The sequence below is a fragment of the Mustela putorius genome, unplaced genomic scaffold (genome assembly GCF_011764305.1).
Source record: "Mustela putorius furo isolate JIRA1106 unplaced genomic scaffold, ASM1176430v1.1 tig00003845_pilon_pilon_pilon, whole genome shotgun sequence".
NCBI classification, from domain to species: Eukaryota; Metazoa; Chordata; class Mammalia; order Carnivora; family Mustelidae; genus Mustela; species Mustela putorius.
In genome coordinates, this window is record NW_025421998.1 from 5,050,285 (window position 1) to 5,065,404 (window position 15,120).

General features: G+C 48.0%; 1 protein-coding gene across 3 annotated transcripts in view; it reads right to left on the bottom strand.

Annotated features, from left to right (window-relative positions):
- Window positions 1–3,153: 3,153 nt before the first annotated feature.
- The window catches only part of LOC101684076, a 97,017-nt gene continuing 85,050 nt past the window's right edge, over window positions 3,154–15,120 (bottom strand). For 2 of the 3 annotated variants that reach the window (XM_013059376.2, XM_004739369.3), the window contains exons 2-6: window positions 13,387–13,438; window positions 11,407–11,499; window positions 9,291–9,439; window positions 7,289–7,365; window positions 5,180–6,408 (exon numbers count right to left, since the gene is read on the bottom strand). In XM_013059376.2, coding sequence (XP_012914830.1) covers window positions 6,340–6,408; window positions 7,289–7,365; window positions 9,291–9,439; window positions 11,407–11,499; window positions 13,387–13,438 — 440 coding nt within the window. In that variant the 3' untranslated portion in view covers window positions 5,180–6,339. Of the gene's footprint in view, window positions 5,070–5,179; window positions 6,409–7,288; window positions 7,366–9,290; window positions 9,440–11,406; window positions 11,500–13,386; window positions 13,439–15,120 lie in introns of those variants that run through there. The other variant, XR_001180499.2, reaches the window with a different exon arrangement.

Genomic DNA, 15,120 nt, shown 5'->3' on the forward strand with positions numbered 1-15,120 from the left:
GACATGCGTCTGTATTCTCTGTGCGGTGTTGCTGTGGCGTCTCTTCATGGGTCAGTGCTGCATTATTTATATTTTAATGTCTGGCAAGACAAGCCCTCCCTCCTTGACCTTGCTTTGCGGGGATTTCCTGGCTGCCTTTGCTTACTCTTCCAAACTAATTAGCTGATCTAACTTTTAAAAATCCCTAATGTTCTCTTTATTGGTATACATTAAATTGAACTCCAGGAGGACTGGCATCTTTCCGAAGAAGAATCTTGCTATCTATGAATGTGGAAATCTTTGTAGTTGTCCAGTCGTACTTTGTATCTGTTGGTAGTGTTTTAGCACTTCTCATACAAGTTTGGCAGATTTTTTGCTAAGTTTTTTTCCTAAATAATTTGTTTTCTGCTGCTGTAGATGGAGTCTGGTCTCCGTTATTTCTTCAAACTGGTTACTACTTGTATACGTGAAGATTTTTCTATATTAATCTTATACTCTCCACTAAGTACTCTGTAGTTTGCCACAGATTCTTTTGGGTTTTGCTGATACGTAGTCATATAATCTACCTAAACAGTAACTGCTTTCCTCTTCCTAGGTTTTAGGCCTCTTGCCTAACTACACTGGATATAACTCATCTTGTTTCTGACCTGAGTGGGAAAAATCTCTGGTAGTTTCCTCATTGAGTGAGCTGCTGGCTTTGGGGAATACAGGCATGTGCACACACTCCTCTCCTGTAAGGGGAACTGTGGATCCTGTATTAAAGTATCCTAATTTCGCCTCCTTAGATCTATTAATGATTGAGCCACCGAGCACTCCTGAAATAAACCTCTCTCAGTCGATGTGAACAATTACCAGAGGCTAGACTAGGCTGATGTAAAAATGGCCGCTGATCTTCGGGGCTTATTGCTGTTATTTCTCAAATGTGCTACATGGCCCATCGTGCTTCAGTGGTAAGCTCTGTCACATATCAACTTCGTTCCAGAACCTGAGTCCCCGGGGTAGCTACCATCTAGAATATTACTGATTTTAGGGAAGGGAGAAAAGAGGACATGGGGAACCAGACCTTGGTTCCCTGGCCCTTAAAACGTCTACTCAGAAGTCTTCCCTATCACTTCCACTCACAAATTCACTGGCCAAAACAAGCCACGGGGTGACACCTAAGTTCAAAGCAGGGCTATAGAGTCTTCCCATGGAGGGGGGCACTGCAAAGGAATAGGCAGCACAATATTTTGCGAAATACAATATACCACTAACTATATGTTGCTGGATTCAGTTGCTAAAATTTAGAATTTTGCAGCAACATTCATGGGAGAGATTGGTTTATAGTTTCTCACTTTATAAAACTAACTTGCAAGTAAAGTAAGACTGCAACGTAACTGACACTAACATGGTAGCTAATTTTAAAAGCTATTTTTAAAAAGTATTATGTGGTGGAGGAAAAGTAATTTCTGCCTCTAAGGCTTATTATTTAGTGATAAAAGACACTACACTGTATGTGATCTGTGATATAGACCTGTATCTGAGAGGCCTGTTTTTTTCATCTCCCACTTTCCTACCCTGGACTGTAAAATGCTATTTTTTCTTTTCCTGATTTTTTAAAATGTTATGTTAGCCACCATATAGTACATCATTAGTTTTTGATGTAGTATCCCAAGATCCATTGTTTACATATAACCCCCAGTGCTCCATGCAGTACGTGCCCTCCTCAATACCCATCACCAGGCTCACCCAAACCCCCACTCCCTCCCCTCTAAAACCCTCAGTTTGTTTCTCAGAGCCCACAGTCTCTCATGGTTCGTCTCCCCCTCTGATTTCCCTTCCTTCTCCTGTCCGCCATGCTATTCCTTATGTTCCACAAGTAAGTGAAACCATATAACTGACTTTCTCTGATTTCACTCAGCATAATCCCCTCCAGTCCCACCCAGGTTGATGCAAAAGTTGAGCATCCCTCCTTTCTGATGGCTGAGTAATATTCCATTGTATAGGTGGACCACATCTTCTTTATCCATTCATCTGTTGAAGGGCATCTTGGTTCTTTCCAGTTTGGAGACTGGGGCCATTGCTCCTATGAACATTAGGGTATATAGATGGCCCTTCTTTTCACTCCATCTGTATCTTTGGGGTAAATACCTAGTAGTGCAATTGCAGGGTCACAGGGAAGCTCTATTTGTAATTTCTTAAGGAATCTCCACACTGTTTTCCAAAGTGGCTGCACCAACTTGGCATTCCCACCAACCGTGTAGGCAGTTTCCCCTTTCTCCACATCCTCTCCAACACTTGTTTCCTGCCTGTTGATTTTGGCCATTCTAACTGGTGTAATGTGGTATCTCAGTGTGGTTTTGATTTGGGTCTCCCTAATGGCTAGTGATGAACATTTTTTCATGTGTCTGTTAGCCATTTGCATTTCTTATTTGGAGAAGTGTCTGTTCATGTCTTCTGCCCATTTTCTGATATAATTATCTGTTTTTTAAGTGTTGAGTTTGAGGAGTTCTTTACAGACAAAGGGCTGATATCCAAGATCTATAGTGTCATTTGTGAATATCTTCTCCCATTCCGTGGGTTGCCTCTTTGTCTTGTTGACTGTTTCCTTGGCTGTGCAGAAGCTTTTGATCTTGATGAAGTCCCAAAAGTTCATTTTTGTGTTTGCTTCCTTTGCCTTTGGAGACCTGTCTTGAAAGAAGCTGCTGTGGCTAGTGTTTTCTGTATATAGCTGTCCAATTCTTCCAGCACTCTTTACTGAAAAGACTCTTTTCCCATTGGATATTTTTTCTGCTTTGTTGAAGATGAGTTGACCATACAGTTGCGGGACCATATCTGGGCTCTCTACTCTGTTCCACTGGCTTGTGTGTCTGCTTTTGTCAGTACCGTGCTGTCTTGGTGATCACAGCTTTGTAATAAAGCTTGAAGTCAGGCAACATGACACTCCCAGCTTTTTTTTTTTCAACATTTCCTTGGTGATTCAGGGTCTTTTCTGGTTCCATACAAACTTTAGGACTGTTCCAGTACCTTGAAAAATGCCGATAGTATTTTGATCAGGATGGCATTGAAAGTATAGAGTGCTCTGGGCAGCACAGACATTTTACCAATATTTATTCTTCCGATCCATGAGCATGGAATGTTCTTCCATCTTTTTCTGTCATCTTCAGTTTCCTTCATGAGTGTTCTGTAGTTCTCAAGTACAGATCCTTTACCTCTTTGGTTAGGTTTATTCCTAGGTATCTTACAGTTCTTGGTGCTATTGTAAAAGGAATCAATTCTCTAATTTCCCTTTCCACAGTTTCACTGTTAGTATAAAAGAAAGCAACTGTGCATTGATTGTGCAGCCTACCACATTACTGAATTGCTGTATGGTTCTAGTCCTTTGGGGTGGAATCTTTTGGGTTTCCAAAAGATTTTGGGTTTTCCACATGAAGTATCATCGGTACATGTTCCTTACAGTACTTTCAAATGAATGACTCTGCAGTCGGCCAAAGTCAGGACCATGAGCAGGTTATTAAGGAGGTGAGAATCCTGTGGGTGGGCACTGGAGGTCTTCCCAACATCCTTCCGCCATCTCCATGACCCCTGCAGTCATCAGGTGTCCTGTGTGGACCAGCAGCTTTTGCCTAAGCAGCCTGACAAGCAGTGTAAACACTCTCACTTGTAAGGCAGGTGCTTGGGAAAGACGGAGTCCTATTTTTCATACAGACAAACTGAAAACAGCAGAGTCAAGCGGCCTAAGACCGGTTGCCTTCAGAAAATGCTGGCGCTGCTGCCTACTGAGCATTACCTCGCCCTTTCCACTACAGCGGAGGCCGCAGCTCACTATTTGCCAAGTTCTGGCTGTTTCATGTACAGAAAATTTATTTCAGCTTCACCTTTGCTGTAAGCAACTTTACCAAAACCAGGAGTAGTCACACCTTGTTTGCTCAGGTGGTGTTGAATCTCCAGACGGGGGGATGGTTGAAGGGAAGATAGGCAGAAGGAAGTCAATTCTCACACAATGGCATAAGGGACAGGACTACCAGCCCTGTCAGGACACATTCATCATGGTCGCTTAAACCTTCATTAACTGTAGAATCCAGTGCTTACGCCAAAATCTCTAATGGCCACCTGCAAAATGCCAACGCGGACACATGCTCTAGCTAGCTTACCTTTCCAGGGCTTTCTTTTACGAGGTCTTAAGCTAAGCTACACCCTGGCCAACTGGGTATCTTATTTCTGGGGCACAGTTCATACTCGTCCTGCTGAGGCCTTGCCCTGATTTGCTCTCTCCACTTGTGTGAAATCTCAGATCTCCAGGCCCATCAGAGCACCGCGCCTAGATTTCCTCCTGAACAGTAACTCACACTTTTACATCATTTTGACACCACTGCTGGAAACGCTCTTGGCACAGTATCCTAATACTCTGTAGCTCTCCAGTCCCTCCCCACACATGCAGCACGCCACCTGGTCAGCAACTTACAGGGGCGAGAACAAGCCACATCTTATAGAGGAGAGGCTCAGGGGAGTTCGTACTACCATTTGCTGGCCGTGACTTTGTTGGCTGTGTGCGCTCTCTTGCACGGTCCTTAGGATTCTTGTGATTCTAGTGAAGCCCCTTTTCCAGTCGCCAGGCTGTCCTGTCCATTACAGGGTATGCAAGGGGCACTTCCTCAAACTGCTTATGGGGAAGAGTTGCTTTTTCCTCTGATGACAATATGGATTACGAGATGTCCTCATGGGAGGCAACGGCTGAGGCACGGTGAGGACTGGATACACAGGGTGTCATGGGCTGCGGCTACACATCACTGCTCTGCTCAAAGCAAGGGAAGACAAGGTCTGTCTACTGCAAAGACCCAAGTTCTGGCCTGTTCACTATCATACAAGAAGGTAAGAAGTGCATACGTGGAAACAAACTTAACTGGGAAAAGCACCCAAGATGGTGACTTTGAATAGAAATCAAGGATCTTCTCCTGCTATGATAATATTTCCTGTCAGTTAGCTTAGAAAGTCTCTTAATTCAAGCTCTACACAAACAACAACTGGCACTTGCTTTGACTTCAGAACAGATGGTCCACCCAGGCCCGGGTTTCCTGTGATTTGGCAACAGCATGAAAAACAAGCAAACACTGAAAGGAACCAAAGTCAGAGAACAGTCAGATACTAAGCAACACACACCGACCCATAGCCAATCCACAGTATTAACTTTTAAAGAATAAAAGCAGCATAAAACTGTGTATCCAATGTTACCATTTACTTTGAAAGATTGTATAGATTGTGATGTTTATCAATAAACACAGGGCAAAAGCGCTCTCAGGGAAAGACTCACTTTTCACTCTAAAATCTATTCAAAGACTGTGTATTTTTAAAGAAACAAGCTCCAGAATAGACCTAACTTCCAACGATTAAAGGCCTCATGGTCCACCAGCGTGTTTAAGCTCAATATTCTGAAAGGCTTCCCTCAAGGAATATTAAGAATGTAGGAAAAGAGCTCATGAATGTCCTTTATTGTAGGCAATTATAACCACATTAAGCCTAACAACACCAAGGGGGTAAAACTGGCCTTTTCAAAGCAAAGGTATCAGATTTCTGGTTTTCATCAGCTCCGGTGCTCAGAGGGAAGGAAGATCTTTGACTTCCTAATACTGTTCCCTTATAAAACAAGTAAAACCTAAAGGTGTGCTTCTCGAATAGGGGGTTGTGTATGAAACAGAAGGATAAGGACCTGCTAGCTTTAAACTACCCATTCCTAACTTAGTTTTGCATGTGCTATGTACACATAAATAGTTTAAGCTTCCAAAATGTCTGGATTAAAGCAGTTATTTTGCAAATCTTCAATCAGGCACACAGTTGGTAACTAAAAGAGAAATAAGATAAAAACAACAGCAGTGAAGCCAAAAAAAAAAAAAAAAATGCCTAAGGGATTGAGAATGTTCACAAGCTACTTAGCAACATGAATTCAGGGTAGGGCATTCTAGTGTTAACAATTAAAGACCTCCTCGTTGCCAGTAAGTCCTGGTCTCACTGACGGAACTGAAAACCATGGGGGGGGGGGCGGGTGGGAGAGGAGAAAAGAGAGATGAGAACCAGCTGAAATTAACATCTTTTTAGTACAGATTCCTGGCATTCAGTACTTTGTTTTTAGACCACAAACTTTCAAACAGACTCTTACATATTTAGAGTACAATTTTCATTTCTAACTAAATTAAAAAATCCACACTACTTGTGGACGAATTAGAATCCTACCAGAATCCCAATTTGCCGGCACACACAAGCACCCCGGCGGCGGGACGCCTGGCTCACAGCCACGAGGGCACGCGGTGATGAGGTAAGACTGTCTGGAGGGAGCCAAGTCTTTTCGATCATCTCTACTCGTTTTCTACTTCATGACCCGTGTTCTCACTGAGCTTGAACACGGGAATCTGCTGCCCATCCTGAAGCTTTAAGAAGACCTCCTGAAGGCGCCACCTGAGAAAAACCAAAAGAAAAGTCTCTACTCACGCACACCAAGGCAAAAGACCTGGGCAGGAAAGGAAAAAAAAGTTTTTTGAATAATATCTTAAAAGTTTTAAACATTATTGTATACTGCAGCTATGTTACCATAACGCTTGAACATTGTCTGACGGACTCTGATTGTTTAACCAGCATCGCTGTTAAGGAAGTTCAGCAAAGAACTAATGACGGGTGAATGGAAGGGGCACACACCAGGGAAGAGATGGGGCGGCTTATTCCCCGTTTCCTAGTTCACATCCACCTTCAATGCTGCGCTGGGGCTCCGCCAGCTCCTTCATTAATCCCAGACTCAGGGGTCCATGAGCCCAGGGGGCACCAGGTGGGGGCTGCCCGAGGGCTGCCTGCTCTCTCGTCCTCGGGAATTCAAACCCATCTTGGCTCAATGGAAAGCTTCATGGAGGGAAGCTTCCCGAGGGGGAAATGAGCAAATGTAGCTACTGGCAACCAGACAAGAAAAGCCAATTAATGGGGTGGAGATTTAATATAAGGGATGGGATGAATAGTTCTGGAATAGGAACCCATGATTTTATTCATCTGCAGTGACCGAGGCTGGCGTGTGAGAAGCTATTGCACAGCAGCAATTACCAGAGATCTAGATACTGTAACTGTGAAGTTTTTCAAGGAGAGGCTCTTTGGGAGATTGTATTGGATAAAATGTCTGGACTCAGCTAAGAACCAGCACCCTGGCTTGGGGTCCAGGCTGTCAAACTTTCCAAGCTTTGAAAAACAAACTCCTATTACGGCAATCACTTTGCTACAAATGAAAATAGGAATCAGGATTGTTTCCGTCAGAAAGTTCTCCTGCTCCCCCATTCCCACCCACCTTCCCACACACCTCTGAAAGGGGCCGTCTCGGGATGAGTGGACGTGGAGAAGACCCTGGGATTTGGAGCCAGAGACCGGAATCTTCAGCTGGGGGTGAAAAATGTGAGATACAATTGGATTGTTGTCCTCTAAGGAAGTGAAAAAATGTTTTTAGAGTGAACCCTAAGAAGTCCAATGATCGTTCACAGAATCGGCTGTTTTCTGACTGAGCCTAGCTGCAGAATTTCCCCTGATTTTTCATCTGGCTCCATCCAAACATCCTACCCCTCTCCGAACAGTTTGGTGAGGTCAGTGGCAGGCCTCTCGCTGGCAAACCCAAGGCTCTGGGCACTTCCAGTGATACTCGGAAAGCCACTGCTACAAGAGAACAAACCGCAGCTCCATGCGGCAACACGGATGTCAAAGGCCCAGAAGTACGGAATGCACGATTTCCGGTTCTGGAACAGGCTAAACTATGTTGGAAAAAGTATCAGAAAAGTGACTGTCACTAGCGGGGCTGAGGGATGTGAGAGGACCTGCTGGGAAGAGCGTGCATATGCTGAAGCAAAGGGAACAGGCTACATCTAGGTGGGGGCCTGTGCTGCACAGGTGTATGCACTTATTAAAATTCATCAAATAAGACAGATTTATATCCTTTCCTAAAGGTAAGTTTTCCCTCAAAAAAAAAAAACAAAAAAAAAACACCCTCTGCTTAATGATATGTTGCTTATGAGTTTAGATGAAGCGTATGGATGTCTGAAAATAACGAGTTAATGGACAGATATCGGACTAGATGAACAGCTATGGGATAAAGCAAATCAAGTAAAATATTAACAGTTTACCCTTGAAGAAGATTTCAAAATCTGCATCTTAACTTCTGACTTCCCCAAAACTTAACGACTCATAGCCTACTGTTGCCTAGAAGCCTTACTGAGAACACGACAGTCGATTAACACATACTTTGTGTGTTACATGTATTCTACACTCTAGTCTTACAATAAAGTAAGAGGGAAAAAAAGCCAAGAAAAGCACACAGAAGAGCAAATGCATCTGCGGTGCCGCGCTGCACTGAAATGCGTGTTAAGTGGTGGGTGCCGGACAGTGTCAGGCAAGGATCAGCTCCACGCGTGGAATCCAGATAGCAGTTACCTGGGTGCCACGGTGTACATTCTTTTATCTTTTCTGTATGTTTGAAAGTTTTCATAATAAAAGAAAAAAAAAATCCCTGGTTTAAAAGGAAGAGCTATTACCAGCAAATCTTTTGGTTCACACTCTGACCTCTCAGGAGCTAAGCGATGGCACATCTCACCCGCTCCAAACTGCCACCAAGAAAGAACTGCGTGCGCTGGGCCCTGGCCCGGCAGCCCCTCCTCTGCGTGCAGCCCCCAGCCCATCAGCTGCTCCCTCCCGCACCGCCGGCCTGTGCTTCCCCATCTTCCTGGTAAATTTGACACTGTGGACCTTGAGCGCCATCGTCTCTGCATTCCGCATGCAGCTAGAATCGGTCCTTCACTCGCCGCGGACTCTAACGCGTTTGTTGGACAGACAGAGGAGCGCACTTTGCACTCAGGTGGGTTCATCAGGGGAACCAGAAAGGACGAGCCATGAAGAAAGCGGCCAGCATTCCATGGAGGCAATGCGAGAAAGGGAGAAAACTACCGTTTAAGGAGCCGCTTGGGCTCGCAGGAGCACCTACTGGCTGCGGACGCACTTCGCAACCCCAGCTGAAGCCGTGGTCCGCCACCATGGTCCCTTCCCGACAACGCTCAGTCCAAGGTGGCGACCCGAACCAGAACAACACCCTCCCCGCCCCCCTGGTCCCTCAGAAAGGAAGCCGGACATAGGACAATGAATAGATCCATATCACTCTTACAGAAGGTTCTCCACAATGCCCAGTCATGGCTAGATTTAGTGATTTTCTCACCCCGATCCCTTACTTCAGCCTTCTCCAAGACACCCCCTCCCCCCCGGCGGCAGTGGCCTCTCCTGGCCTCCCAGGTGTCCAGGCTGCAGCCCGCGGGGTAAGCCGTTACCCGGGCGCTGGTGATGTCCACGAAGTTGTCCCTGTCGGTGAGGTGGAGGTGGTGCACGCTGAGAGGAGCGCCCAGGGCTTCCAGGGCCTCGGGGCGGCTGTGCAGCTGCTCCAGGGCCAGCTGGTAATAGGAAGCCTTGGAGAAGGCCTCTAGAGGGGAAAGACAGTTGTCACATTTACTTTTCTTTTTGAGATTTGGTCACATAGACTCTCTATAGAAAGTTAGAGGATACAATTCACGTACAGCACAGAAACAGAACAAATGTGAAATTTCTGGATGGAAAAATAATGAGGGACCACTGACTCCAAGCGGTCCATTTCAGAGAAGACACCTGGGGGAACACGGCAGATGAACTTGGGCGAGGCACTGGATCCTTCTGTGCCTCCGTTTCTCCCTCTCTCATTTCCTGCCTCATGCATCACCTCGTTTCCTCATCTACAGGGTTGGCTTGGATCATCTCTAGCTTCCCTCTCGGTTCTAAAGTCCTACAACTCCATGACCTGCTCCAAGTGACATGGCTAATCTGGGGCGGAGCTGGGGCCCACATCTGTGACTCGGGACTCCTACACGCTGTCCCTTCCAATGAGATGAAGGTTCTGATCAACCAAAAAACAAGACCACAACTTCAATAGCAAAACCCTTAGGCCAAGAAACAGACACTGAAAGTGTTCATTTGTCAAAGTCTATAGGTTTAAGGCAACAGTTCCCATAGGTTAAGCTTTTAAACTTCTTTCAGTGTCAGGTGCATTCCTGGCCCAAAGGCTGCTGGTAACTCCAGGAAGCGTCGCCCTGGCGGTGCCAGGCAGACAAGCTGCCCTTGGGAAGGGGTAAAGGTCAGCCTCCCAAGCACTTCTTCAGTCTGGCACTGAGAAAGAGCTTTGCTCCTGTAGGCCCAATCCTGGTAACGGACGGGAAAGCGAGCCTGAGCCGGGAGAAGTCAGGGACAGTGCTCCTCCTGGGCCGCTTCCCAGGACTAGGCCTGCAGGGGCTGAGAGCAGAACAGGTGCCAGCCAAGGCAGGAAAAGAGGGAGCAGAAGCTGGCTCCGATTTCCGTGGTCAGACACTGTCTTCAGTATTTCAGAAAGCTTCCAATCCTCGATATCTTGTACAACGACCTCAGGCACCAGCACTTCTATCATCCCTCATCACACAGGTAACTGTGGGGAGAGACCCGTGCGGAGTCTCAGCTGTCTCTACTGGCAGACCCTGGCCTGCGAAGGGGGAAAGGCCGGCAGGCTCCCGGCCTATAAAATGCATCCATTCCTGTTGCGTCTGGCCCCATCCCTTAGGCAGGGGCAGTGGAGACTGAGGGATTCCTGTCTGACTTCTCTATCCCAGGTGGTGCTCCTCTCAGGCCACCTCGGAGACTCAGAGGCCTGAGGGCCAGCTCTGAAGGGAGGCGGGGCAGAGTGGACACCGAGGACACTGAGCTCCCTTTGCCGTCTGCTGGTGACACTCGCGTCCCGCCAGGAAGCGAAAATGGCACAGAGTCAGGGTGAGAAGCCAAGCTGGGCGGGCATAAAGGGTCTTCAAAGAAAGTCAGTCTAGAGAAAAACCGTGGCTGCTTTGCAACCAGCAGCACAGGAATGACGGTAACTGCCTTGGCCGCCAGAGTCACCACGGCCTGTCTTTACAAATTCAAATTTGGGGGCAGTGGGGCCGGAAGCGGTTTCTGTCCTGATTTTGCATCCTGGACTCTGCTTTTATTTTCTGCTCTCCCCAGAGTTCCCTCCTCCACTAAGTCAGCAGCAGAGAGGCTGATGGCACTTGAGAAACAGCCGGTTTCACCACCTGTGAACCAGCTGGTACTGCCTCTCCCTCCCTCCCCTCTTTACAGAGCCTCGGGAATCGGAAGGGCTCTCTGGCGCACGCACTTGCGAGCCGAGGGGCTGGCTTTCTCCATGGCCTCAGCTGCCCACGGTGCTGGGCCTTTATCTTCACTTGCAGGTCCAGGGAAACTGATCACGGGATGAGCAGGAAGCTACAGCCCATGGGAATGGCGGCCTGGCTTCTAAAAATAGCTCCCTCCCCCTCTCTCTGACCTGCCGGAAACTCTGAAGCTTTTCCCTCGGGTGGGAGAGGGGCAGGGAGCGGGCGGAGGCCTGGCAGTACTCACTCTGCGTCAGGTAATAGATGAGGGCGCAGCTGCCAGCGGCCAGCGCGCCCGAGGACAGGACCATTCGGCCCAACGCCCATGGCATGCTGCTTCCTGGAGACGCAAAAACAAGAGACACGGGTTTATTGTTACATTCAGGTTTATGCCAAGGCCTTCGCCTGAGTGGGGGCCCGCAGAGAAAGGAAAGCTGAAAAGGAAGTGAGGCGGCGAGGCCACCATGCCCTCTTGTGTCCTCTCAGAAAGCCCGCTGGCCCGGGAGCAAAGCTGGGGCACCCTCCCGAGAGTGGCCCGCATCCAGGCCCCAGGCCACGGGGGCGCCGCGGAGCACAGAGCAAGCATTCAGCGCCGCCGGCTCCCTGCCTGGCCAGGAAGCACAGCCGCTTTGTACCCGGCAGGGTGGTAAACAGGAAGCGGGTCCTTTTGTCCGAGAGCCGGTCTGATGAGCTTGCGAACGGGCTGGCGTGGTCACCGGCTGCTTTCTTTCATATTTTGAAAAATGTCCCACTGCCTGGATGATGCATGAGCAGATGGAGAGGGGCCTGCTCGGCCACTTCAGCGCGCACCCCCACCCTGGCCCTAGCTCCGGCTCCTGAAGCCCTGGCGGGGCCTGCTAGCGCCGCTGGCCTGCGTCCCCGCAGCCATTTAACCACTGCCCACACCTGGCCTGGGCCTTTCTGCGAGGCTGCGAGATACCCGGCCGTAAAACAGAGGAGGCCACTGGCTTCGATCCAGGCCACCACTCAATTGCCCACAGGACTACACAAGTCACACAAACGAGGACAGACACTGACAAGTGAGGCAGGCGCAGCCAAGGGACACCTTCCCCCTGGCTCCAGCCAACAAGACCCCTGTGAGTCAGATTCTCTGTGCCGGCTTCCAGTAGGCTGCGACCACGCACGCTGCAGGGGCCATATCCTCATCCTCTGTGAGATTTAGGTAAATTCCTTTATCTTGATATTTCTCCAAAAAGAAATGAGATTTTTGGACAGAGATGGAAATCCCAGTGTATATAAAGGGAAAGAGGAAAAGTGTTTATGTCCCCATTTGAAGATTTAACCTTAGAATTTACGCGCTTCTTTGGGACAAAGCCATTGATGTGACATAAAGGGGTCCAAGGCATTGTTGTGCAAGAGAACTGACCAGAATGCCAGTTCCTCCGCCGGCTGGACCTGTGAGTCAGGGTATCTATATCCTCACCACCCCTCTTTGACCTTCTAGAATACAGAGCATAGTAACAACAGTCTGCTTAACATTTCTGAAACCTGCAGGTACATGAATCCACGAAAAGGCCTGTTGGAGAAAGTTCCCCATGTGGATATTCTTTTTGGGAACCGAGAACTAAACACACCCCCAGGTAGGGCTAAAGTTGACCAGTTCAACACTAAAATAACATTAAATTGAGGTTTATATACGGAAAGGATTTTCATCAACATATCAAATTAGGGAGGAAGAAACTGTAGATCATCCTGGTATTCATTTACTTACATCCAGTTTTATTCAACTAAGAGAAAGCCACTAAAACCCCAGACCCACGTAGCAGGATTGCTGTGCCAGTACTGGCCGGTGCTGGGTAGCCTGTAAGAACATTCCCCAGAGCTGAGTGTAGGTCAGTGACAGCGATGCCATCTGGGAAAAGCCATTTAGTCTCATAATGCAAATGGTCAGAGCATCTCCGAAAAATGCATGAATCAGATCTTGCCTAATGCCAAGGGCAGTCAGGAGGGTGGGGCAGTGAGTATGAATCCCAGGGAACTCCCCACAAGGCTGTAGTTTCTAAAGCTGGCAGGAGGCCCGCGGTGGAAACCGTCCTGAAACAATGCGGAGAAGAGCCACCCATCTCTCACGGGAAGGTATGGTCCCAAGTGGACACTAGAGACCAGGAAAAACCCGCAACTCTTACGGGAGTAATTTACACATACTGTCTAACTTGACAGTACTCCACAGTTCTGATGGGGAATGCGGCCCCAGAGCGTTCATTACCTTCGCCAGTTCACAGCACAGCTTTCTTGAAGATCATCAAAGGAAAGGTGCGCTGCAATTAGATAAAGATTTTACATTAAAATCACTTTTCAAACCCAATTCTCTCTAATTTCCAGTTTTAGACAGCCAAAATTTATTACCAGTCCAAGCCTTGCAACATGAATAAGAAGTTAGGTTTAAATTTCAAAACAAGCCTGGTCTATAAAGGGCCCCAGATCCCCCCTTTCTCTTCTGCCCTACTAAGGAGAGACAACAAAACCTGCTGGTTTCCTGTGTGTGGGCTCTGTATCTCTTGCCATGATCAGAAAACCCGCGTGGGCGGGCAGGACCCGCAGCAGGTGTCTGACCACAGTTTGAGTAAGCCCGGGGCCAGGCAGCCGCCCATCAAAATGAGACGCTAGTAATGGAAGCTGTACACCGTAACTAAAGACAGTTTCTCAGGGTTAAAAAACAACAGTGTAGTGAGTGTATGCATAGGCATTAATATAATAAGTAACACATATCTCTCACTGTTAGGTGCTTGGCACCTATATTCTGAGCACTGCACACAGAATAATGCATTTAACTCTCCCAATCACCCCATGAAGCAGGAACTACTGTTATCATCCCCATTTTACAGACGAGTAACTGAGGCACAGAGAGGTGAAGCAGAGTGCCCAAAGTCACAGACATGCGTCCCTGCGGTAGCACTAGGATTCAGACCCCGGCAGGCCCAGGATCTGTGCTCTTAACCACCCTGTCACGCTGACTGTAAGATACCTGCTGATTTCAGAAATACTGAAACATTAAAAAAATAAATATGTCTGAATATAGCCATAATAATGTTCAGTGCAAGAAGGTCTTATCATATATGCCTTTCCTGCTATCTTTCGTGGTAAGAAAGTGGCAGGTACTGGGACTTCCACTCTTCTGTTTGGCGAATGGTTGCTGAGGGCCTGTTCTGGTCGGACAAGCAGCGCTGCGGATCCACAAAAGGGCCATCAAGTAAACTGCGCAGTTTGGCGCAGCACGATCCTCGCAGGCTGCTGTTTCCAGGTTACACGCCCTAGACTCCTGTTCATTAAGACGGTTTTCCAATAGTTGGAAGTGCTAGAAAGTGACGGAGGAAGGGGTGGGTGCCTTTTCCTAATTTCCACAAAGGCGCCTACAGGCCAGCCGCAGCCTGGTGAGTCAACCAGACGTGTGCACCAGGAGAGGAAGTGACACCCAGGAGCCGTGGACTCTGCCTGGAGGGCGTCAGCAGAGGTTTCACAGAGGAAATGGACTCAGCAGAGAAAGCAGCGAGACAGGCTTCCATCGGTGGGAACGGGGAGCAAAGGCCTAGCAGCAACCTCCACCCACCACCCCCAGCTACAGAAGTGCAAAAGTGAGTGTAGGGCCACAGGACAGTGGTAGGGAAACTGAGGCAGTTCCTGCTAAGGGAGGCCATCCACCCTGAGCTGCTGGGCTCTACTCCGCAGATGAGGGGCTGCAGACAGGGGGCAGGGGGGGGCAGCCACACAGCAGGACCAGTCAGATGACCTATGACAGAGAGTGAGACCAAGAGCTAACACCGAGGCAGGAAGAGTATATCAAAAAGGCAGTTTCTTAAAATATTTACTTACTAATTGGTACAAGAGCTTATTCTCAAAAGGATGACAGAGCTAAAAAGGCTGCGTATTTTTGGGGCACCTGGGTGGCTCAGTGGGTTAAGCCGCTGCCTTCGGCTCAGGTCATGATCTCAGGGTCCTGGGA